Genomic DNA, 25,983 nt, shown 5'->3' with positions numbered 1-25,983 from the left:
GAAGAAAATATATATAGGGAGGGTAGTTATGACATTTATATTAAAAAAAAAAGAGGTCATATTGAATTTATGAAAAACAGGGGGTCAAAAAGAAAGCTGGTCATAAAGTAGGGGGCCAAATAAATAATAACTCAATAATTTATAAATTATAATTGGAAATAAATGTAAACTAAACAAGCGATTGGGATGGGTCACCCCTTACAAAAACAAACCACACCCTTACAAAAACTCAAAAAGTCACACATGCTCGATAATACTTTATACCAAAAGTTGAAAGAAGATGAATTCAAATGCTCCATTTCAAGAATGGAGAATGACAAGCATAATTAAGAATGTCAACTTGACGGGTTTCAGACGAGTCACCCCTTTTCAAATCTGCTTTGTTAGTAAATGTCAGTGGTGAGTAGCGATCGGGAACGGCAGTGGTGAGTAGTGATCGACAGAGGCGGAACCAGGATTTCAAATCAGGGGAGGCGAACCTTAACTTGAACTTCACAAATTCTTTCGTAAGCAAAAAAAAGAAACTATATCGGTTTCTACTTACGAGCATGTACTGTCCAAAAATGAAAACTGAGGCGAACCTTAACTTGAACTTCACAAATTCTTTCGTAAGCAAAAAAAACAGAAACTATATCGGTTTCTAGTTACAAGCATGTACTGTCCAAAAATGAAAACTGAAAGTTGGTACTAGACACCTGTAGAAATGATTGATCAAGCTAAAACCTTTGAAGTGGATCTTAGATAGAAAAGAACAAAAGAAGTAGAAGATACACAAATTAAGTAATCAAATTATTTACTAGACTACACAGTAATTATAATATCTAGCTTTATATTTTCGAATGTAAAATTCAACTTTTGAATCACATTCTAGCCGTTTCTATTCAAATAAGTAATCAAATTATTCATTTGACTGAAATAGCAGTACTTAATCCAGGTTTAAGGTATTGAGAGACTAATTTAAATGAAACTTAGTTTTGAGTCAACTTCCATGTTATATTATAAACTATCCAGGTTTTGCATAAGTTTTTTCTATTGAAAGATCATAATATAATCATTTTCACATAAAAACAACAAACTTCTAAAATAATTATAAGAGAAACAATTAGGAGTATAGATTTTCGAATAAAATTTTCTTTAACAAATTTCATATGGAACAATTTATAGAGATAAACCCTAAACCAATTTAGAGAGAGAAACTATAAGCTATAAGAGATTATGAATATATAATTTACATAAGTTCAATTACCCAAATATTAAACTAATCAATAACAATTACAAGAGGTAAACAAGTAATCCCTAAATCTATTATACAAAACAGATACTTGTGACTAGGACACAATTAATTACATAAATTATGACTAGGACAAATCTTGACCGTCTAAATAGCCAACTATAGCAAAATCTAACGCATTCAATCCACTATATAGACACAATCTGGCTGGGACAAATCTTGACGGCACGAATAGCCAACTATACCGAAATCCAACCACATTCAATTTATATCAAACCGTTCATTACCCTCTCTCTCTCTCTCTCTCTCTCTCTCTCTCTCTATCTCTCTTCCAGAAACGGACCCATTCAATGATGCATTCGACTTCACACTCTTCCGTCACTGAACAGTTGCCCCCTCTGGATGTCAAAGGTAAGTTTTACCTTTCCCTATCTCTCTCTCTCTCAGTATCGATTTCTATTTTCTCTATGTTTCTCTAAAATTTTCTTTATCTCTAAGTTTAGTTTTATCTCTCTCAATATAAATTTCTATTTTCTGTCTCTCTCTCTAAAGATCTATATCTAATCACTCTTCTAGGGCCGCACCAAGGTTTGTAACCAATTTCATGCCAAAAATGTAAAGAGGTTCTTTGATCTTTATAGGAGTTTTATGGGTTGTTGACTTCTCTGGTTTTAAGTGGGGGATTTTATAAATAGGTATCATATAGGTTATAGGTTCCCCTAATTAGATTGTGCATTTTTGAAATCAATAAGAAGGCTAGAGGTAATATTCTGGTTCTCTCTTTTTCATTATTTGCTAATCTATTTAGCTACAATGTTTTCTTCTTGGTTAGATAGATGGTTCACTAATTACTTTTTGCACCTAATATGATTTATGAGGAAGCATTTAGATGTCCATATACGGCTAGATGAAAACAGATTTTTAGTCAATCCTTTACTTGTTTTCTTTTCTTATTAGGTTAGATATATATGATTTATGTGTATAATCTGTAAACAATCAATTGCACAAGATTCTAGATGGAGGACAGGTTGCATTGTATTTCTCATGTTCTATCAACAACTAAGACCGTATGGATAAAGAAACCTCTGAGTTCCGACTACCATTGGTTATCAATTTTAATTTGTGCAAATTTAGATTGGTTCAAGAATGTATTGCTACTATTTTAAATATAGTTGTATTTTAGGTTTAGATATTTAATATCTAAATTTTGTATGACATTTGTTTCGGGCCAAGTTGTTTGTTGATTAATGGTTCACAAGATGCAAATCGAGGTTTTATGCCCTGCACCCATAGTATATGAATTACAATGCGATGTTATATGTCTAAACCTTATCTAACGGTATGTTTACAAGAAGACAATGTGAGGAAGTTCTAGGTTGTACCATAAATATACCGTTAGGATGTTCTTGATGTCAAATTGCTTTGAAATGGATATAGAAGCGATGCATTTCTATGTCTCACTAATTCTGCGTTTACCGCTTTTCTTACTTTTTTCCTTGCGCACGATTTTTTTTTATTTCTTCCTATTTTATGTCATCGCTTTAATTATTTACTTCGAGATTTTGTATAAATTTTTCTCAGCGCAGTTGCGTTCCGGATGCCTTTTTACATAAGCCGTTAAGGTTACACCTGTTTTTTCCTGAAGTTGTGTTTGTTTACTTGCAGGCAGCTCGTAACAATGTCCTTCTCCCTGTCCCTGCTCTTCTCTACACCATCAATAACTATTTGAAGTTCACTATGCAGGTATACATCTTGCAGTACAACACATAAGAATGTTCGTGTCTTACATGTCACTCTTGTAGTGAATTAGAATGTATTTTAAGTGATATAACTTCAAATTTGCTTTTTTTTTTAGTGATTTTTACGTTGTAACTTCTTAATTAATCCACTATTTTGAACTTAGAATGTTACAATTGGTCTTATGGCACCCTGGCTTAATGATATTTGTTACCTACATTGCAGCTTCATTTCAATCTTGCACCGTTAAGATGCTGAGTAACCTGAAGGTATCTTTTCCTGCATACTTTTGTTTGTATGTTAATGGAATAGACTTGCTATAGTGCACTTTTGTTGAGTATAATCGTGGAGTTTCTGAACTCCCGGTTTGCTGGAAGCTTTAATTCTTGTAATTTTATTTAGATTAAAAAAAATTATGCATACCAAGGTTGGCCTTTGACTCCATTTTCGATTAGATGGTCACCAACATTTAGTTATGCTTTGGGGTAATGAAAATCTATGTCAATAGGCTTTCGTCTGAACAGATAGAATGGTGTAAGGTCTTGAATCTTGAATGAATGAAATCGGTTGTAGTATCCCTTCAGTTTGATGCTTTAGGTCGAAGAGTTCGATGGATTGTGAAACTTAAAGAATATTCGATCATCTACCCGTGTGTGATTAAAAAAGTTAAATTCAATGGAGTTTCGGTGGCCTAATCTGTCTTGTTTATTTTCAGTTGCTTTAGAGCTGGGGACAACTCATATATCAAAAATTAGTTTCTTTTATTTCTTGTTCGTATGAAGTTCCCTTTTTATTGGTATATGTGGATGTCACTTGATCTCGGTTTTTGGTGCTTTATTTGTATATTTCTTAAATTTCTACATGTCTCACATGCTTGACTTTTTGTATGCTCTGTGTTGTATCAAGAAATTATGTTTGATCATTGGTAAATGGCAAAAACTTCAAGTTTTGGTGATCGATGTTCTGTTGAAGGTTGTCATAAAATGACGTTTTTCTGTAATTCAGGTTAGTGCAAACCTCGGAGCAGTCTTCCATTTATCTAATTGGAATTAAAACAATTCTTCCATAACATAATAGAAAGTAGTTCAGTTATAGCTTATTTAGACCTCATTGAGATAACTTAGACTAAATAAGAGATGGCACATTATTGATAAAGGGATTTGTTATCTCATATGTGTTTTAACTTGATTCAAGTGCACTTCTTGTAGAAGAACATGAACCAAGTGTTCGAGTAAATAAAATGACAAGTCATGGTGTTAAGTCTTCTGCAGAATTAGTGAAGCAATTTGACAGTCAACTGTCAAATAAACTTGATCTTACAATGGAAGACCCACTTCCCTTCTCGGGCTTACCACAAGACTGTTTTCTTTCCATCGTCTGGTTCATCAAGTCTCCTGGTTTTGGCTTGTGACTCGGTATTGTTTCTTCTTGAATCAAACTTCATCATGATCTATTAGAACCTGTGTCCTAGACTTCCTACCATGTGGTAGGACTTGAGTTCTAGATTTTCCATCGCTTTTTATTTTTGTATGTCATTATATGCTTATTTGATTGTATATCTTTGACGAGTTTGACCTATTTTGCGGCAATGGGAGGCTCTTGGGCTGTTGCTTATTGGGATTAGTGTTAACCAGCTTCAGTCACTATCTGCTGGTGCTACTTCTTTTGATTTTCCAATTGCAAACGGTGCATATATATTTACCTTGATATTTGCAAGTAACTGTGATTTATCAATTCACATGGTTCAGGTTTCTACTTCAAATCAGATTAATATGACCTGGATAAATAAAAAATGCCCCTAGATGCTGACTAAACTGCCACATAGACATATGATTGGGACAAACTCTAACTTGGAAAACGTTAATGAGTTCGATAGAATGAATCTCAATCGTAAGTGAATTGAACGGTCCAGGCTTTACCCCGTTTTTTTCCTCATACCTCCTAATCGCGTCCCTTGAATCTGAAACACCAAAAGCCCTCCTCTCTCTCGCAAAACTTCTCATTGAATCTCAAATTCTCTGCCATATCTCTCCTTCCTCACTCAATGTCCATCCCTCCTCTCTCGAATTCCCAAATTACTCAACTTTTTCACTTTCCATCTTATCCCTTTCATCTGACCCTCCTTCCTTACCTCTTCTGGCTCCACTCTCAGTTTTTCTGTAAACAGTTCAGATTTTAATTCTATGTAGTTACTCCTCTCACCTACGTCTCTGAATTTCTGTAAATTTACTCCATAATTTTAATTACTATAGTTTTTTCCCCTTAGTTTTCCATTTTCTCCTTTCTCTAATTCTAACTGTTATTGTTCTTTAGAATTTAGAATTTATAAGTTTTAGACGAGATTGACTCGGTACTTTCATCCTCTACTAATCCAGGTATATATCTATTTATCACACACCCTCTGCGGAAAATGACTCAACCAATTGAATTTTTATATTTACAAATTTTGCTTCCTGATTACCCTTGCTCTTGTAGTGTTCTGAGTTCTATTTGGCATGTGCCATAATTTTCGCCATTTAAAAGCTGCACAGTACCTACTTAGTCAAATCCCTCTATGGAACAATAACGACCTAATACACACAAGCACTTGTAACAAAACTTTTGTCGATAACTAAATAGATTTTATGGTTGTTCAGTTTGTCTAGACCACGTATTTGTGTCTGAACGGTACGATCAGTATAAACTGTTTTACATGGCATAAAAAGCCTTAAACAAAACCTTTTCATCCATTTAAAAAGAGAAAAGAAGAACTTGGCATCTTGAGATAATATATGGTATTACTTATAAGTAACTATGATATATTGTTGTCTAATTGTCTTTTGTTCCTGTTATTTCAATTGTTGATGAGATCAATTGTTCTCATGCGAAGTCGTTGATGGTGTAATAGGAAAACTGCGTGAACAAAATGCCGACTTCTTCAATCAAAATTTGTTTCGTATAATATATGGCAATAGACAACAATCATTTTACGTTCTCATCTGGTATTACCTTCTTTTGTTTAACTTTCATCAGTTGTTTATTATTGATTTCTCTCCTGGATGTAGGGCTTCCATTGCAGCAGCAGCAGCAGCAGATGAATTATGTTCATCATCAGATGCAGACAACACCAAAACCATCAGAACAATAAGAATAATTACCTGTAGGAGGGACCCTTTTAGTTCGGCATCTCCCATAAGCAATACCTCACAAGATACTCTCTCGACTCTTTTCTCGTTACGTTGCTTCCTCTGTCCATCCTTGTTCAGGTAGAAGGTACTGCTCTATTCCCAGTAACAACCTCATAATTCGGATTGTCATATTGATGTTTCAATAAGTTTTTGTTCATCAATTAAATTGTTTTGTAACCTGTTCTTTGAGTAAATCATGTTCAAATATATCAATTTTTCACATGGGCGTGTATGGTTTTGCTTCTAATGGATATTGGTGTTGTCATTTTGAATACTCATGTCCTAATTATAGTTGAAAACTGCTACATATAATGCAGGGGGGAAGTACGAAAAATAAGAAAAGTTATATCCTACTTTTGTTTCAAAGGGATCCATGAACTATAAACTGGTAATCTTTCATACATGCATGCAATTTATATTTTTAGTGGTTGGTTTATTTAGGTGGGACTTTGTGTTCAATATTCATCAGCATGACCTGTCTTTCTTCCTATGTGGAAGCTAAGGAACTGTGCATATGTGGATTTCAAAGATGAAAACTTAGCTTATGAAGTACGAAGGCAACTAAACAACTGCATATCTGTTTTGCCTCTATTACCTTTTAGTTTGTGTTTGACTGACCTCTACGTTTAAGGGAAGAGAAGAAGTTTCTCTTAACTTAGTTTTCCATGTGTTTGATAACTTAGCAGAGAAAGAATTCTTCCCCCCTAAATTACCAACTTGAAATTAAGCTAAATAGCTAAATTTAATTCATTACACTTCATATTAAAAGTTTGTATTTCAGGTGGAGCTTCTCGAAATATACAATGTGGCACATTTAACCAATTAGATTTGGTTGATTTTTCTCAGGATAAGGTTTCCTGGGAAAGTCTTATCAGTTGAAAGAGCAAGGAAGCCAATATCGACAGGTAACAGGGATCGACAAAATGAAGCACATGTTGTGAAGGACTCGAGATGACTACCTGCATCGTTGACCAAAGATGCAACCTTTACTGGAAACCAAAGTAGAGGAGTCAATATAGGGTCCTGTTGGTGAACCTAAAGACTTGGCTTGAAATATCCACTTCCTCCTTATTTTGAGTTTGTTACTTCCTTCTCCTCTGCATTGTTTGTTAGTGAGTTTTCAATTGAAAAATTGCAACATGTATCCTCATTCCTGGTTTTAATTAACGAATAGTGAAATACCTTATTTGGTTTGTCATTCAAGTTAGTTTCATATTCTCCTCATTAACATTCATCCTATTTCAGATACGCATATCCACCTCCCAATGGGAACGGACTAACGAACATCATAAATTCTCTTACTGCAGGTTTTATACACAGATTGAATCAATGATTTCCTGTACGACACATTAACATTACTTCTCGGAAGATTTGCTGTTTGGACCCCCTTTCGTATAATTGACTTGCTGTTTGGACTCCCTTTTTCCATAGTTGCACTTTGGACTCCCTTTTGACGGAATCACCTGAGAATATTCCGTCTCTAAAGTTATACTTAAAAAATCCCCACTTTACCCTTACATAATCAATATTGCAATTTAGACCCCCTAAATTTATTTAACCAAGTAGTTTGGACTCATCTTCTTCTATTTAACTCATCTTCTTCTTCCATTTAAGTAAAATCAAGATAAGATAAGATTGCAATTCATGAAAAATAAGATTCATCGAAGAAGTATGAATCCCCAAAATAAAAAATTACTACCCAAAATCTCATTATATCCTTCTAACCCCAATTGAGGCATGAAAACAAACTTGGGTTCAAACTTCCTGCCATGAATGGATTAGAAGAACTTGGAAACAGCCCATGATTTGGGTTACCAACTAACCCACGGTAAATAGGGTTTATATTTAAATTGATACATTGATTAAAGAGTGGACAGAAAGTAAAATTGCAGTATCAGATCTATTCAAACCAACAATTTTAGTTATAATAATCTTTATAACTATATAAAGAGAAAATTCCACTGATGAAACAGAAAAAAGCAATTTTGTTGGCACCAAGGTTATTAGATGTGTTATTTATCATTTTAGTTTCATGGATTTGAGAGCAAGAAGGAGATCAGTTTTGTTTGACATGAAATTTAGTTTTGACCTTATTGAGTTATCGAGATCTTAAGTTTCTCTGGTAGGATTAGTGGTTTTGGGTTTGTTTACAAGGGGTGGTTTCCGGTGGTGGGGGTGAAGAGGAGGAGGGGTTGGGTAATAATAAATTCAATTTCTATTCAAGCTTGTTGAAAGTTGATAATGGAGTTGGGTAATAACACCATGAAGAAGAAGGGTAAAATAGTCCAAAGTATTTTTGATCTGTTATATTTAACACTGATCTTGAAAAAGGGAGTCCAAAGTGCAACTCTGGAAAAAGGGAGTCCAAACAGCAAGTCAATTATACGAAAGGGGGTCCAAACAGCAAATCTCCCATACTTCTCTATTCTATAATTTTATTACCTCTTTTAGTTGTTTTCATTTAGAAAACTGTAGGTTATCATGATGTCTTAAAATCAAGTCGAAACATTTGGTGCAGGTATTACATTTGATGAATTAAGTGAACATTCTAAACCCATTTCGTATGGCATTGCCTGTCCCATCTTTACCATCTTCAGTCCTTGCACCACCACCACCTCCCCCTCTTGCAAATTTGGCTAACCTATTTAATGACGGGTCGGGAATGGAGTCTACGGAAAAGTTAATCTTGGATTAGGGTTTTTAGCAAATTTGCCTCTTGATTCAGTTCTCAATACATATGAAGTATTATTGCAGTTCTGACATATATTACTGTATCACTCTAGCAGCCTTGTGGGTCCATTGGATCTCTACACATCCATCTTATATGTGTAATAATATTCTTCAAGAATAATGAATTTCCGTCAAGTTGAGAAGTTAGAAGAGGGAGTGTTATTCTTCTATTAAATTCTAGATAGATTTATCTCCAAAATTTGCGTGGACTATATATATATATATATATATATATATATATATATATATATATATATATATATATATATATATATATATATATACATATGCAAATATTACACCAGTAGTTTAGAAGTTCTTTTTTATGCAAATATTACACCAGTAGTTTAGAAGTTCTTTTTCAGTTCTCATTTTATATGCAAATTACTAATAAGCACATCAAAAGCATTGAATTCATTGGATTCTCATATATGATAGGACCTTGTCTTAAAAAAAATTATGATGTGACCTTTTCCATAAACAACAATGATCTAAGGAGAGCCTAAGGACCTTCATAAAAAAAAAAGGAGAGCCTAAGGAATGCATGATATATGGTTGCCACATGAAAACATCAAAATGGAAGACGTCAATTAGTTGCGTCTGTCATTGATTACACTCGACATGGTGATCTTTATGATTTGAACACATAGGACTCTCTTTTGTTGAACACTTTGACTCTCTTAGAAAAAAGACATTTATTGTTACGGAGAACCTGTAATGTTTATCTTTTCAAATTGGGTAGTTTAGGTGCTGGAATAACGAGGGCTTCACACTATGCTACATATGACCTTCCAACCCATGAAAGTGTGGTATGCTAAATTACGTCCGCCCTTTTCCACCATTATGCACCCTCTCCCAGTCATCGACATCTATTTCAGGTACTGTACTTACGAGCATCTCCAATGGGACACTTAACAAACACTCTAAAAATCCTAAGTGTCAAGGGTGAAAAGAGATTCTCTTTCCTAAATGTCAATATAGAGACACTCTAATTTTTGTTGGTCTCCAATGGAGATCTCTAAAGTCTCTATACTTAATACACATGTCCCTCCTCAATCCAATAGATAAAAAGTAGTTGAAAAACAAGGTTTTCTATTGGTTGGAATGATAAAGTAACACTTAGAGAGTCTCAAGTAGACACTCTCATTTTAGAGTTTCTCTCTAGACACTCTATAATAAATGTGTCCATCTCATATTAGAGTGTCTAACAAAGTGTTCCATTGGAGATGGTTTTTAAACAAAAATTTCAAAAAGTCATATGTGACACTCTAAGTGTTAGAGATTGAGTGTCCCATTGGAGATGCTCTAATGTTAAAGGAGAGTAGTGTAGGGAATCTCTAATTTATAACACAGTTTCTTTATGTGTACATGTGAATGTAAAGATGGAGTAACTACTCTGTCTTTTCTAACAACTAATATGTTTTTAATACCTTCTTCTTTATTTCGTAAAGTAAAGAAAAAAAACATGAGATGTGGAAACGTCAATCATATAGTTTATTCTAATTACAATCTTACCTATCTATTTACACGTCACTAGAAGATATTGTTGTTGAATTTCAATTGGAAGTATTTTTTATATGGATTTTTGTAATGGCAAAATTGTATTTCATTATTAAGTCTCGACTTATTGGAAAAAAAGTTTATTCAGGGTATTTCTCATGCCTTTGTGTCTGAATGCTATTTCATTTCATTCAAATCTAGAGCCGTGGCTGAGGGGGGAGGGCAGGGCATCCGCCCTGGGCCCCCCACCAGCAAGAGGCCCATCCTCCCCTAAAAGTCTCTATCTATAATATAAAGAACACCATAATACGCATCATGAGAAGGTTAATAGCTCTATTGGTTAGAGGGTGAAGCTTCCACGTGAGCGTCCTGGGTTGGAATCCACTGTCTCTCACGTATGTTTGTTTTTTTCCATTGTGATTCAATTGCTAAATGAAATTCTATTTTTGCTCAGTTATATATACTGTTTCTTATTTTGGGTGCAATTCTTTCATTTATTGAGGGGTTTTGAATAAATATCAATCTAAGTGTTCTAAAAAAATATTCAAAAATACATATGTGAAAATCATGATACAACCGTACCATATTCAAAAAATCACTTATACTCTACACTACACATTATACAAAGATATTTTTTTTCTTTTTTATCATTTTATTCGTAACTTTTTTTTATTGCACAAAAGACTCAAAATCAAATTTCATCCGGGCCCCTCAAATTGTCAGTCACGGCTCTGTTCAAATCCTAAACAGACTTCCTTCGACAACACCTCATCAGAAAGAGAAAAAGAAATTGGATCACTTGAGTAATCATTCCCAACGCATATATGATATAATACGTTTCATTCGTAGTTGGTCGTGATACATTAGACGAGTACCAATTATAGACAATTCCAATCTCAATTTTATTAGCCCACTATCCGCATTTCGTAAGGGGCATTGCCCCCGCCCGGTGGGCGGGGGTTATGCCTAGTCTATATAACAAAACGGGGAAGTTTCAAGCTGACTAGGACAAAATAAATGCTGTTGACTGGGATAAAATAAATGCATTCTCATGCTTATTGAGACAAACCCAATGCTTACTTGGACAAATACACCTACACTCAAATTACTTTTGTTTGGGTCGTTAAAAATAACATCAAAGGGCGCTTGAAGAACGACCTTTCAATTCAGCTACTATTATCATTGGTCTTCTTTAGTTTCCTATTTCCCTCTTCCTCCATTAATCATAACTGTTACTTCAAGAGACTTTCAATATTTAGTATCATTCAACTTCCATTACAACCTTTCAACATTCTATATTTCTTAGTTTTCTTCTTCCTTACTTCATTTTTCTTCTTCATTTAGATGTCTTTCTCTCTTCAAAACAGTTACATGTTTTAATATGCAATTCAATTTAGCCTCCTGAAACCTATAATTCCCCATAATTTACCTCAGCAATGACTACTGTTACAGAAAATGAAGAATCATATATTCCTTTAAATCATTTAATTTTTGTGCTTATAGTTCTCCAATTAATCTTCAATAGTTCTGAAGATTTTATATTGCTTGCTAATTCTTCATATTATTATGTTTTTTGGGTTTTCTGTGCTGGTAATTGGATTGTCTTCTCCAAGGTAAACTATTCCTCTTTTTCTTTTCCCAATTTCAATTGTAGTCAGTTAATAAAATTTTTTAAGAGAAAGTGATTCACTGCTAAGAAAGTGTTCGCTAAAATGTCCAAGTAAAGTAATTTTATATCTAACAATTTACCACTGTATCTATATTCCTGCGTTTTTTGCTACTTGATTCACTTTCCTTAACTATATAGAACAATTTTCAGTAATTCAAATGAAATTGTTTCTTCTTCCTAATCTTGTGTCCTTCCTCATATTAGCAATTACAATGATTGACTTGACTGAAAATTGTGTAACTACTCATGGATTATATGTAATACACTGATGCTAGCTTAGACCCATTAACTGTTGCCACTTATGTGATGATTTCCCTTACTCGTGAAAGTCATAAAATAGAAGTTATGATCATCAATGAAGTATATATAATTGATCATCAATGCCAATCAATACTTGCATCACAAAATTTCAACCCCAACTCTCAGTATTAAAAATCTATGATCATTAAATTAGGACCAGACAAGCCACTCATTCAAAGAAATCTCCCAAAAACAGAGTTCCCTACTTTATAAATTTATTTGAAAGACCAACCCTAGAGAGCTAAGTATTACTAAATTTCTATCAGTACGCCCAATTTTTGTAAATTTATTAGAAAGTTAAGTATTAATTGGTTGAGCAAAATTACCTTCAATGAAACTTAAAAACTGAGTTAAGAAGGTATAAATTTGATCTTTGTAGACATACCCAACAGTGGCATATCACCGTCTTAACAAAAAAAAAAAAAACAGTGGCATATCACCGACAATCTTGGTTTCATGTGATGCACTTGTAACAACACTCCCTAACAAAAGCCCAACACCAATCTCTGTTTTTAAACTCTATGTGTGCCCCTGTTGTCATAGAAATTGTTCGGATGTCAGAAGCGCGGAAGGTGTTAGCATGTCATACGTGAAGGCCTATGCACACCATGCAATTGAAAGTTCACTATCATCAGTGTCAATGTCAAGACCAGAAAACCTATCTATTATTCGAACCCGCTTACAGGTCTAAATACGTCAAAATGGCGTTGTGGGTAACATAAGCAACACTTAATGTTCATATTATTTTTATCGCTAATATGTTTTATTCCATATATGTCTCTACTATTTGTGTTTCATTAAAATAATGAATCAATTTTGCTTTCCTTTGATTTGTGGTGTGAGTTTTCCTCTCTTTGCTTAGTCATCACTTAATTTTCTCTATTGCCCATGGTGACATTAATACCATAGTCAATTGTTTGATATACCAATTTTTGAAGGTATGTTATATTTGAAGAATATAATTAATCTATGACTATATTTTCTATTATAGTACTCTACTTAACGTATTTTGCTTGTGCAGGAAGCTAATGTTGATTACAAAGAGTTAATATTCATTATCAGATTAAGGTGGTATGGAAATTTTATTTTTCTATTATGCACTACGGATTGCACTATTGCAGTAGCTTATCAAAGTGAAGTTAGAGCTTAAACCTTTTAGGTACTTGGGATAACATTCGTTAGCTTGACAACACCCAACCATAAATTTTCATAAATTGAATTTTCTTTATCTCTACATTTTTACCATGCACTCTCATGAAATTATTGGTATTTTTCTCTCTAAGCTTTGTTGTGACCTCTTTTTCTTTCTTTATCTAGAAGATGGTTATATGGATGGGAAGTATAATTATATGTTTCACGTATCATACATTGCTAAACTCATTTTGTAACTTGTGATGAAATAAGAAAAATTTGGTATCGATATGAATTAAGGAATAAATTAAGATTGAGTTCATAGTTTATTCTGCCTTTTCTAATTGGATTTATCTTTTTACAAACAAAGTATAAAATTTACATACTAATGATGAACTAAAAAAATTGGTGACCTTGGATCAAAACTTCGGAAAAATTGTAAAAATTTGATTACATACTCGTTTACATATATAATACTGTTGAAAAAGTGATGACAATATTTTGAGCTAATAGACGTAATTTAGAAAGGATCCAAATTTTCATAAAAACAAAGTTAGGGATTAAAATTCTTTCATATTCTTGATTCTTTTTTTTTTGAAATTTATTATGTCTATGGTGTGTTTGGGCCAACTAGGTTTTTTTTTTTAATTCTTGGTTAGCTCTTTCTACTTGCTAAAAAAAATAAGAATGTGGTGTGTTTGGACCAACTAGGGTTGTTAACATTGAACATGTAAATAGGGAATTACAACGGTTTGCAACTCTTTGGAGTAAGAAGTACCTAACATGGACCAAATGACTTTAAAAAATCGTAAAATATTTTCTTCCTCCACGATATTGTGATGCATAAAGTGCTTCACAATATTGTTAGTCCGTGCCGAAGGCACGGGTCATGCCTAGTAATCTACAAAGAAGAAACTAAGATTTTAAAACAAATTCAATTAGTGATTACCTGAATGATTGAATCAAAGCATGAAAACTAAAATACTGAAGAATTTTGAGAGAGATAAGATGAATAAAAAATCTTCAATATCTTCCTGTCTCTCGCCCTCCAAAATCTCTAAGTTAAGCTTTCTCTTGGTTGAGTTTTCACATAACCCTCACACGCTCCAAACTCTTACTCTCGGACCAGAAGTCTCGGTTAAGCTTTCTAAAACATTTTCTAAAGAAAAAAAAGTAAAATGACTAAAATACCCGGCTTTATTCGAAAAATTACAAAAATTACCAGGGGCAATTGCCCCTTCCTGCCCTCACATAGGTCCGCCCATGGTGATCGAAAATGACAGTGATAGTCGAAAATAGTTGTAGTGGAGGTGAAGAGAAGACTAGGCAAAACTCAATCTGCTAAATATTTAGACAATACTAAAGTCCCCTGGATCAATCTTGGTTAGCTAGGTCTTTGTATAGTGAGAACTATTTGGGTCATTCACAAGCCCAACGGCTGGTAAAGGAAATCCTAACCCTATTATCTTAAAGTCACGTGCAAAACTACGTGGCAGTATGTCGGTAAAAAGCGAAACTTTTAGTAAAAAGACGGACAGCTCTTCTCTTCCCCTGACTTGTAACAAGAAGCCAGCCCAAATCCATACAAACCGCTAGCTCAAGATAAGAAATTATAAACCGAGGCTGTACTCTTAAAAATACACATCACATATTAATAACCCTAGATTTATACTTTGTAAAGATCTATGATAATTGAACGATCAAGATACGTCGTAAAGGAACGAGAGTATAATTGATCGATGGTTTTAAGATGTACCATCTCAATTTTTAGAGAAAAAGTATTACGTTAACAAGTGGCGGGCTTTGGCATACAAACGTTTCATCGTTGAAACCACTGATCCGAGTTTCTCTCTCACGAGAAAGCGGAACCAAAACTCTCTCCCCCCCTCTCTCTCTCTATCTGTTTCTCTCTCTAGATTCAGAACTTGTTAATCAACTAGAGATCGATCTCTCAATTCTCGTTCTATCCGTACGATTGATTTCAAATGTGGTTTTTTGGATTCGTTGATTGATTGTTTTTATTGTTCGTCGGTCGAGATTTAATCAGAAAAGTTTTAGGGTTTCGTAATCGGATCTTTTTTGAGCTATATAATTGTTGTTATTGAATCCTGAAAAGAGGTTGGATCTTGTTTTTAAGGTAAAGAGGAAGAAAAAGAAGACAAGGAAGAAGGTTAAGAAATGGAGAAGAAGAAATATCCAATCGGAGCTGAAGCTTATAACTTGTATGAGGAAATAGGGCATGGTGTTAGTGCTTCTGTTTATCGTGCCCTTTGTGTTCCTTTAGATGAGATTGTTGCTATCAAGATCCTCGATTTCGAAAGAGATAACAGCGATTTGGTAAATACAAACCTTTTTCTGATTTTGAGTTTTTGTATTTTGCTCAGGATTATTAAAATTGAATTACGTGATGATTTCAGATTTGAATTCCTCCTCAAACTTTCATTATCATTGAATTCTACGACAAAATTCCTTTGAACCTTAATTGCCTCTCTTTTTTGAGCTCGAAAATGACTAATGGAAAATGTTCCTTTAGTTTAAGTAAATAAACCCATTAGGTTAACACAGGAACCTAATCAAACTACTATAGGGTGAAGAGGTAATCTTTTTCTTTTTGAATTGTTCAGCGTGTCTCTGGAACCCTTGACCTCTAGGGTGGAAGATTATACCTCTTACCACTCCAACCAAGGGTTGTTGACAATGAAGAGGTAACCTGTTTAATCTAAAAAACAAAATCAGCATTGACTTGAATCGCCTAATGATTTCCAAAAAGTAAACTAGAAATACCAAATACCAAATGCTAAAACTAGCTACAACTTTATGGAGATGTTACGTTGTCACGTAAAACTTTGGAAGGAATTTTAGTGCTCTGAAGGCATTGCCTTTAAAGGAGATGTTTCCGACTCCGTTCCGTTTTTCTAGTAAAAAGGATTATCTTATACTTTCTTTGTAGGGAAGTAAGAGGCTTTAGCGCAATATATTGATGATATTACGTCTTTATCGATGAAATGGATTTGGAAGTATATAGTTCCATTTAAGTATGTCTCGAAGTAGTATTGATTAAAAGGATGCATTATGCATAAAGTTAATTAGGAGACATTAGGTCATCTATTTTTTAGTCTCCATCTTGTATGGAACTCTTGGAACTTTCTTACAAATTCATGTCGAGTGGTCAAAACTATTTCTACGGATTGAATGTTCTTAATTTCTTATTAGTTCTTGGGGTATGACATCAATCCCTGAAGACGGTATAAAGCTTTGGAATGTTATTTCATGTGGTTCTGAAAGTCAAAAATAGGGTTGTTTTATAAAGGGAAAGTTATTGTTTATGATAACATATTAAGGTGGTTATTCTCTCAGTACTGTTTATTTTGGGCAAAGATGGAGAACTGGACAGTATCAAACTCATATATGGACTCTTAGTTCACGTCAAATTAGGAGGATATCTTGTTCCAACATTGTAATGTTTTGTTGATTTTTCTGTTTTTTGGGGTTTGAATTACGATATCTTTCTTGTATGTTTTCATTACATTACTATAATCGTTTTCTCATGTTCAAAAATAAGAAACAAAAAGTGATTATTTATACCTTGCTAGCTGTGGAAATTTCTTAATAAAGATGGGAGAAGGAGATGAGCTGTATTCTTGTAACTTAAAATGATGATGTAATGTAGTACATACTGATTTTTAGAACTTCCGCGTATGAAATTACTTTTCTAGATCAATGGCATTGAACTTTTGCGGATGTGGTTCTGTTTATCTTATTTTATGTCTTTAAATTGCTAGCTGACACAGACTTTTCATTACTTCACAGAGAAACATTTCCCGTGAAGCACAGACGATGATCTTGGTTGATCACCCTAATGTTCTGAAGGCTCATTGTTCCTTTGTTAGTGATCATAATTTGTGGGTTGTTGTACCGTTCATGGCGGGAGGATCTTGTCTTCATATACTGAAGGCTGCCTTTCCAGATGGTTTTGAGGAGGTGGTTATATCAACTATTTTGCGTGAAGTTTTGAAGGGCTTAGAGTATCTTCATCAGCATGGGCAGATACATCGAGATGTCAAAGTAAGTTATTATCCTTGGCATTTTTATTCATAATTTTTTCTTGGAATAAGTAAGACAACAATTTTTATTATTGACATCTTTTGTCGACCACTTTGTGGTGCTTCTGTGTCTTCCAATAGCTTGTATCCTCTGTTTCTAACGTTCCACCTGAGGAAATTGTTTATCACGTTCTCTTCCGACTGTTAGACTTATTTAGCAGGAGGTTATCCGAAATTGTCACACCGTTTCTGATGCTGAGTGTGTTTGAGGGGCTCCAAAAGAATTAAGAACGAGGAAATAGTGCTTTTAGAGTTTTAGAATATTGCACTAGGTTACCTTGCCATGATGCTAACAAAAATATAGACTGAAGGGGGATGCCGTAACAATTTCTCTTAAAGTTAATTAGAAAATTATCATACAAAAAGAGGGGCAGTAAATTTATCCTGGTCTACTCATTAATGGATAACTGGAAGATAGTTAATTCGCGATTTGTATTATTTATGAACCCAATTTATCATGCCTCTCTACTGCGATCAGTTTCTCGGAGATCTTCATTATTGTATTGGAGTGCATATCCTTAAAAAGGTTCCAGATTTTCATTTTTCCAGCTTAACTTATCCAGTTTTTCTCTCATGGGAACTTGAGATGTGTACGCAATTATGCATCACTCCTCATTATGTTATATTCTTGCAGGCTGGAAATATTCTTGTAGATTCAAGTGGTGCAATTAAACTTGGAGATTTTGGTGTTTCTGCATGCCTTTTTGATGCAGGTGATAGGCAACGTGCAAGAAATACTTTCGTTGGAACTCCTTGTTGGTACTATATTTAAGCTAGTAAATCTTTTCCAAATTTTATTTAGGTAATTATGATTTTTACATGGCATCCTATGCATAACCAAGTGAAGAAGGCTTTCTATTTTTATGTAGGATGGCACCTGAGGTTATGGAGCAATTACATGGTTATGACTTCAAGTTCGTGTGCTTTTTTCTCTAGTATTTCTTTTTCATCGTAATCAAATGGCTTGATGTAATTGTCGGGATACAATTCTGCAGGGCTGATATCTGGTCTTTTGGTATAACTGCGATGGAGCTTGCACATGGCCATGCCCCTTTCTCAAAGTTTCCTCCAATGAAGGTGCAGCAAAAGAATTGTTCAGTACGTTAATACCTACATGTGTTAGAAAGTATTAGGATATCTTTAACTTGATGGTAAATTGTTTTTGCTGACAGGTTTTGCTTATGACTTTACAAAATTCACCACCTGGGCTTGATTACGAAAGGGATAAAAAGTTCTCTAAAGTAAGGGACTTATAAGTTTGAAGGTTATAAGATTGTGCCAGATTACTTTTGCCTACACGATTTTCTGACACTTTTTTTTTTCTGTGGTCAGTCATTTAGGCAAATGATCGCCATGTGCCTAGTAAAAGACCCTTTGAAACGTCCATCTGCACGTAAATTGTTAAAGCATTCCTTCTTTAAGCAAGCTCGTTCAAACGAGTATATTGCACGGACAATTTTAGACGGTCTGCCTACTCTTGGGGACCGAATCAAAGAATTGAAGGTTAGCACTATCTGTTGAAAGTTGAAACTTTAAATGGTTCTACAAGTATTTATGCATTTATTCATATTCTGAAACATATAATTTCTTTATCATAGAGAAAGGAAGAAGACATGCTTGCTCAAAAGAAAATGCCAGATGGGAGAAAAGAAGAAATATCACAGGTTTGACTTATTATATCTTAGTATGAGACTGCACTCTTTATTTGGAATAACTATAAAATAGATTGAACTTTTTTTTTTCCTTATCTATATCCAGATTGTAGTAGGGTTCTTTCTATTAAATCTGTTATTTGATTAGAAATCACTAGTGCAACTTCCACTCATTCTATTTAGCTTTTTCTTTCCATATATTACACTATTTGACGTGGCACTGGTAAGGGTGATTGTTGCACGACTAGTACGAAATTTTGGACACTAGGTGGGTTCATAATAGGGAGGTGGAATTTTACACTTATAGTTTCTTATCTTTGTTATTGCCTCATCAATTAATATTTTTACTTGTAGAACCATTCTTGCACTATATGCAGAAAGCCTTAACCTAGAGCTGTAATCTATGGTCCTACCTGGAAGTGACTGTAAGCAATGTTTAAAAAAGCGTTTTTACGCCTCGATGCGGTTTTCTTTGACAATGCGAGGCGGTGCCTCGAGGCGTAGCCTCAATCTTATATATTTTAATATAGTTATAGTATTTTATTCTATTAATAGTATATTTTATTGAATTTGTTTGTAGTACTATAGAAAATTAATTTTTTTAATAGTAAAGTTTAAGTTTATGAATGTTATCGGTCACTTCTACCCTTTTGACTACTTCTAGAAGTTAAAGAACAACAAAGAAAGTTACAACAACACTGAGGCGTAAGTTTTGATGCGGTCCACCTACATTTTGCCTCGAGGCGTACGCCTCGATGCGCATCTTATGCGTCTTTTTAAATATTGACTGTAAGTATCAGATACAAGTATATTATTATCTGGCACGATGCCAGAGTATACGACGTGACAAAAGAGACAATAAAATAGAGTATTAGAGTGTCAATGCTACGCAGATGTTACATATGCCACCAATGTTATCATTGAAGCTAGTAGTTTCATATAATTACTTCTGTACTGCAAATGCTACGCTATAGGGAATAGAGATTAATATAAACAGAAAAGAGATGTAGAAAGTGATGGATAGGTGAGCTTGAACTTTAGATAGCTGGCAGATCATGTTTTATATCTCTGTACTAGGAATCTAGGAAGTGGTGAAGTTTCCACTATGAGGATCAGAATCTTCAAATACTGATAAGGACGGAGTTTTCGTGTGTTTGTGTTTGGAAGAGTGGTGAGGGTGGGGGTTCAATGGGGGTATTTGCGCTAGTCCTAGAGAGAATGAAAGTGATTTCAGAGTCCACTAAGACATATAACTTGGATTCTGATGAAATGAGACCATTCGAGGTGCGCGACGAGTTGTAGATTATTGTTGCAACTTACAATAAAGTTTTTCATACTTTGTGTCACTTGTGTAGAGGGAGAAGACTAGAGAGCTTATGAGTACAATGTAATGAGACCAGTCACATGTTATTTAATATAATCAATGGCTTTACCATCATGTAGACTGGGGTGGATAACAGTCCGTGTCTGCTGTCCGTCAAAGTTCTAGTTTGAAGACATATATCTCTCTAATGTCATAGCCTCATAGGTCTTCGCCCAATTTTGAAAAAACCCAGGAAGTAGTATTGGTTTTGGACAATCACATAGGTGTCTTCTTCTTTTTTCTTTCTCAACTGCTCTCTTGATAGTATGACTATTTTGCGTTTTTTTATTTGTATATGTTGTTCGTTTCTAGTATTTAATTAAATCTGGTAATCCGTTTAAACAAGAGAAGGAATGACTTAAAATGTGAAATTTACAAGCATAACTTTATAAATAAAAGAGAGGTCTGCCAAGGAAAACATCTGATACATTGTTCCAGTAGTGTGACCTTTCTGCGCCAGAGACTACTGTATTTTGATGCATTTTGTTCTGAATATTGTGCAGAACGAATATAAACGAGGCATTAGTGGTTGGAACTTCAATATTGAAGATCTAAAGGCACAGGCAGCTCTGGTAATTGCATATCCCTTATGTAAAGCTTTTAGGTTTTGCCTATGGTTAAACTTGTTATCTTTTCTAGATTCAGGACGTTGAAGAAACAATTACTGACAAAGATCAAGGGGGAAGTTCTTTTTCTAGACTTGACATGCGGACAGACAGCTTCCGAAAATATGGAGATAGAGTATGGCAGTCTCTTTCCTTTCAGTTATGTAAAATGATATCTTTTGAGGTCTGCAGTGGTTTTTAAAAAGTCAATATCATTGTTTTGCAGGAAGAAGATGAGCCAATGGTGAACAGGCTTACTTCTCTACCATCATTTGATATTGCGGAAAATATCAGGTATAATTTTTTCTGGTCATGGATACATAATATGCTTATGTTATATGCTACTACCAAGTTTAAGATTTGCTGAGATGTTTTGGTTAGTGAAGAACCTGAAACTTGAACATATATAAGACACTTAGAGAGTTCTGTAGGTCAATCCAACATTACAACAAATATGAACCCCAAGGAAGACACGAAAGAAAAATTCCATAACTGTCCCCGATAATATAGAAAAAAAGAAGAAGATACTGAAGGGATTAAGAAACAATTTGAATTAGTACTTGAATAGTATATACAAATATACCATGTTGCACGAGGCACTAGACCTCTAGCCTCCCCTAGCAGAATACCTTCTATTAAATATAAATATTTTCAATAAGCACCTAATGATAGATTAAAATACTTTCTAACTAAAACCTAAATCTTTTAAGAGGTGGAAAAGAACAACTATAGAACAAGAGATAGACAGTGAAAAGCTGAAAAGTGTAAACAAAAATAGCGTTCACATTTGTGGCATAACATTCACATTCATGTGTCATTATTGTGGCATCGAACTGTTCGGAACACCAACACTGGAACAAACAAGCAGTAGAAATTAGAAAGACAAGTTATATTTTATACTTCAGAGTTTAGACACAGTAAAAACGAAGTCTTTATTATACATTCACGTTCATCGGCCACTGGTCGGTGTCTTACGTTGAGACAATGGAGCAACCAAAAATTAAAGAAGAAGAAGGCTCTCCCATGGAAACACAATAAGGTTACTAAATAATGCATATTCACAAGAGACTCACTAAAGGGTCACCTGGGCAACCAAGAACGGTAGTGTTGGAACTTGGAACCTGTCAACTTCATATGTTTTTATAAATAAAAGCTTGTGCCTGATTATTATGTGATAGTGTTATTTTCATCCTTGAAGTTGCCATTTATTTCAGTTATGAGCAAAACAATCTGGGCGAGATGAAGGGCAACTGCAATGGTGGTATGGCTTTAAGAGTAATGGATAATGGCGTTTCTGAAAGACTGTCTGGAGCATCAAGACCATCAAGTATTTACAGATTCGTTCCTTCATTTCCTATGACCTTCCTTTTCTTGTTCAAGTAGAGAAATAAGGCTTGTTTTATTTAAGCATTCAAGTCCCAACTTTGCTTATGTTAAAACCTCCCATTCCAGCATCTAGTGGTGAAAACCTTGATGAAAAAGGGAAGGCTCCTGTTGTCCAGCAAAAAGGACGCTTTAAAGTGACCGATGATGTGATCTTGGACAAGGTGAGGCAAGGTTCACGTACTGTCTGGTTTCCAAATTCCTTCTCTAACACCAATTCGAGGGAGCCTTTTGACTCAGTCTTCTGATTTTATTACATACTCACGAATTTAACACATTAATACAATTCTCTCTTGTTAAAAAGAAAGAAGTGTTTGTTTGTCTTACTTGATTTTGAATACATCTGTCTCTTTTCATTCAGGTGCATCCACCTCCCATGCTACAAAAGAGTCAAAGCATGCTGGTCAGTGCTTCTTTAGTGCTATTGAATTTCTATGTTGTATGTTGTAGACTAGTATTGATTTAGAGAAATGGCACTTATTTGCAATTCAAATAATTGATATGATGAAAATGTTCACTTGGTTAGACATCAGAATCTTGCAGTTCATCTAGGCATTTGTTAATTTAGGTCTTAAGTCACAATATCAATTGCTCGTCCAATCAAAATCCGAATCATACTGTTAATATATTGGCAGCAAGATTTTTCACCCCATCCTATAGGATGGTACACCACCTAACTGTTTGACTTACCACTTACATTTATTGCTTTTATTTTAATAAAGTTACTGGCCGTATAGGTATTCACCCAGCATCCATCGTCGGGTCAGCCGTCACCTACTGATTCTATACAACCGAATCTTCCGAATTCAGCGTATTCATTTTTGTATAGTATGTTGCAGTCAAATATATCTCAAAGGGTATGTAATTTTTTTTTTGTATTGAGGGTATGTAACTTCACATAGGCTAGATCTCTTTTCTCTCCATTTTCTTTTTTAAGTTCATTTTGAGAAGCATATCTTGATCTATCCATTCATATTAACAGGAGTCTATTCTGCTTATGATGAGGCATTTCGGCATCAATGAACCTATAGGTGCTTAAATTTTTAATCCTCAACATCCACTTCCCTTGTTATTATTTTGTTTTGTGCTGACCTGGTTTGTGTTGTTGCAGCTAACCATATAGTTGAGGGGCGCGCCTCAAAAGCTACAACAATAGAAAAATCTTTGGTATGTTTCACCCTCGGTCAATTTCCACTTCTTCACTCCATGAATTTCACTATTTCCTATTGCTTATAATTATCACTTTGATCTTGTTATATTTCTATAATTCTATCATACCACCACCTAAATTTTTATTGATCTCGTTTTCCCTAATTTATCCAAGTAGGGTATAGATAAATGGTAATAACTTACACTGTAATGTAATAACTTAAGTAATTATTATATCATTATATGTGTATCTGAAAATATACAGTTTAAGTAAAAAAACATAGTTATCAACTGTCAACTATGGTCGTTATAACGGAAATAACAACCATTTTCAGTGAGAAAAAGAAAAGTAGATGAAGAAGAATATCCTTTCAAAAAGAAAAGCACTTGTTTCGTTTACTAAATTTTATTTGGATCTCATCTTTCTTGCTCAACTTATGTTTCGAACTTTGAACAATGAACGTAGTTCGAAAATGTTACAGTATCAGGTGTTCCATTTCAACACTTGGTAAATAAATAAATAAATAAATGAACCCCGTTTTGCAGTTGGAGGTAGCATTCGACAAGGAGAAGGAGCTACTGCAGGAACTGTCGGACTTACAATGGAGGTAGTCAAAATTCTATAATGTTTTTATGTGGTTCGATATAAGAAACAAACTCTCATCTTTCTAATACCTTGTTTATTGCTATATGCAGGCTTCTATGTACCCAAGAAGAACTCCACAAGATCAAAACAAAAAACGCTCAGGTTAGTTTCTGATATCCTTCTAGTTCATGTCTCCCACATCTCGGCATCACAATGATTTGAAATATAGGAAATTTTCAGGCATGGGTTTCTACGTCATCTAATTTTACATGCCTCATTCGCATTTTCAATAGTTACCCATGCCACCATTAAGCACTTCGATGAAATAGTATAATCTGGCGAAACAAACATTCAAAATTCAAATTCAAAAATTGGCTTTATAGAGTATTTGTAAATTGGCTTGATATGAGTTTTGATTTTCTTACACGCATGTGTTCTTAGTTTCGGATTTGATTTGTCGATTCTACACATGTTTCTGTAGCAAAATGATCAAAAGAAATAATTACCTGAGATCCGCGAGAAAGACAACACCAAGAAAAGGCTGAAGATCTAAGAACAAGTCAGTTAACTTCAGAAGTTCGCTTCTTTTTTTTCTACCATAATTTTCAAAGATCGAATGAGTGTGCAGGCAAGCAGGTAGTTAGACCTTCTTTCTAATTGGAATGATGACAAATCTGTGCCAATTTGTGCAGGTTTTTCTTGCTCCTATATTCTTATGTACATATATTATTTGACCTTTCGACATTACCTTTTTTCTTTTTATCATGAGATGTGATTGTGAATATTGAATTAATTTTATATCTTGATCGTTTATTTTTCAATGCTCAATCATATAGACATAATAATAATGTCTCTAGATTTATATAGAGAGTTAGAAAAGTTTTTGAGCATCTGACTAAGCGACATGAATGCACTCACACCTGAAAGACTATTGACTTGCACCTTCTACGCTCTTACATGGAACATATGTTAGACTATTTAGTGTCCATCCTCAGCCAATTTTCTTCTGTATGTAATTTGGCTAGGCATGCCGCATGCCCTTCACTTTCTTAGGCACCCTGCAGTTCCACAAATGACAACGTCGAAATGGTTCTGCACATTGGGTTTCCGCAAGTGACACCACCATTTTGGACTGGTTTTCCGCAAGTTGTCACCATTTTCGACTCTCCTGTTTGCTTACTATCAGTTTGTTACAAGAAAAGAGAAAAATAAAAAAATGTTATAGGATGATGCAGATCAGCCTTCTAGACTGTTAGTGATATTTTTGGCCACAGGGTTTTAAAAGGAGGGAAGGGTTTTTGATCTCTTAAGAGAAGCATCACACTCTGTCTCACATCGACGTGAGAGATTGTTTGCAAGAAAGATGGTTTTTGTTCAAAATATGCTTTACCTTGTTTTTGAATTTGACCCCATATTTTAGATGACTGAAATTTTGAGTCAACTCTTAATCCTATCTCATTGAAAAGGCCGCGACTTTGGGGAATAAAGACTTTTCTTAAAACTAGTCAAATAAGATTGACTTTTATGTTTTTTTTTATCGCTAAGGGACTTCTAATTTTTGGGAGTTCTCCTCCATCTCATCACCTCTCTCTACCACCTCATCTTCACGCCATCTCATCATCTTCTCCGGCGAAGGTCGCCGGCCGGCTAAATTTCTGGCCGGCGACCTTCAAACAT

The 25,983-nt window shown here is 34.4% G+C and overlaps 1 protein-coding gene and 2 long non-coding RNA genes across 7 annotated transcripts; all 3 read left to right on the top strand.

Annotated features, from left to right (window-relative positions):
• The first annotated feature begins 1,520 nt into the window (after nucleotides 1–1,520).
• On the top strand, nucleotides 1,521–7,321 carry LOC147564273 (uncharacterized). 5 transcript variants are annotated; one of them, XR_015226547.1, is made up of 6 exons: nucleotides 1,521–1,642; nucleotides 2,897–2,974; nucleotides 3,194–3,237; nucleotides 6,013–6,220; nucleotides 6,453–6,523; nucleotides 6,982–7,321. It is a non-coding gene; the product is annotated as an uncharacterized LOC147564273 (long non-coding RNA). The 5 variants fall into 5 exon arrangements; XR_015226541.1 differs by having other exon boundaries at nucleotides 6,917–7,321; XR_015226565.1 differs by lacking the exon at nucleotides 1,521–1,642 and adding an exon at nucleotides 1,664–1,819 and having other exon boundaries at nucleotides 6,917–7,321.
• A 4,115-nt stretch (nucleotides 7,322–11,436) lies between these two features.
• Nucleotides 11,437–13,754, top strand: LOC147564272 (uncharacterized). Its single transcript, XR_015236812.1, has 2 exons — nucleotides 11,437–11,978; nucleotides 13,356–13,754. It is a non-coding gene; the product is annotated as an uncharacterized LOC147564272 (long non-coding RNA).
• Nucleotides 13,755–15,080: 1,326 nt separating this feature from the next.
• LOC147564271 (serine/threonine-protein kinase BLUS1-like) lies at nucleotides 15,081–25,127 on the top strand. The gene is made up of 20 exons (XM_086644961.1): nucleotides 15,081–15,802; nucleotides 17,276–17,530; nucleotides 18,203–18,327; nucleotides 18,438–18,482; nucleotides 18,564–18,645; nucleotides 18,741–18,809; nucleotides 18,901–19,071; nucleotides 19,167–19,232; nucleotides 21,087–21,155; nucleotides 21,223–21,324; nucleotides 21,415–21,482; nucleotides 22,403–22,515; nucleotides 22,641–22,735; nucleotides 22,933–22,974; nucleotides 23,309–23,428; nucleotides 23,554–23,602; nucleotides 23,683–23,738; nucleotides 24,267–24,328; nucleotides 24,417–24,468; nucleotides 24,788–25,127. The coding sequence occupies exons 1-20, from the start codon at nucleotides 15,644–15,646 to the stop codon at nucleotides 24,806–24,808; spliced, it is 1,821 nt and encodes a 606-aa protein (XP_086501087.1). The 5' UTR covers nucleotides 15,081–15,643; the 3' UTR covers nucleotides 24,809–25,127.
• Nucleotides 25,128–25,983: the final 856 nt, after the last annotated feature.

Source organism: Eschscholzia californica, unplaced genomic scaffold (assembly GCF_041429995.1).
Source record: "Eschscholzia californica isolate CP2 unplaced genomic scaffold, dmEscCali1.0.p SCAF_1, whole genome shotgun sequence".
Classification (NCBI taxonomy): Eukaryota; Viridiplantae; Streptophyta; class Magnoliopsida; order Ranunculales; family Papaveraceae; genus Eschscholzia; species Eschscholzia californica.
The sequence above is the reverse complement of the archived record's forward strand: the minus strand, read 5'-3'. Positions and strand labels throughout refer to the sequence as shown.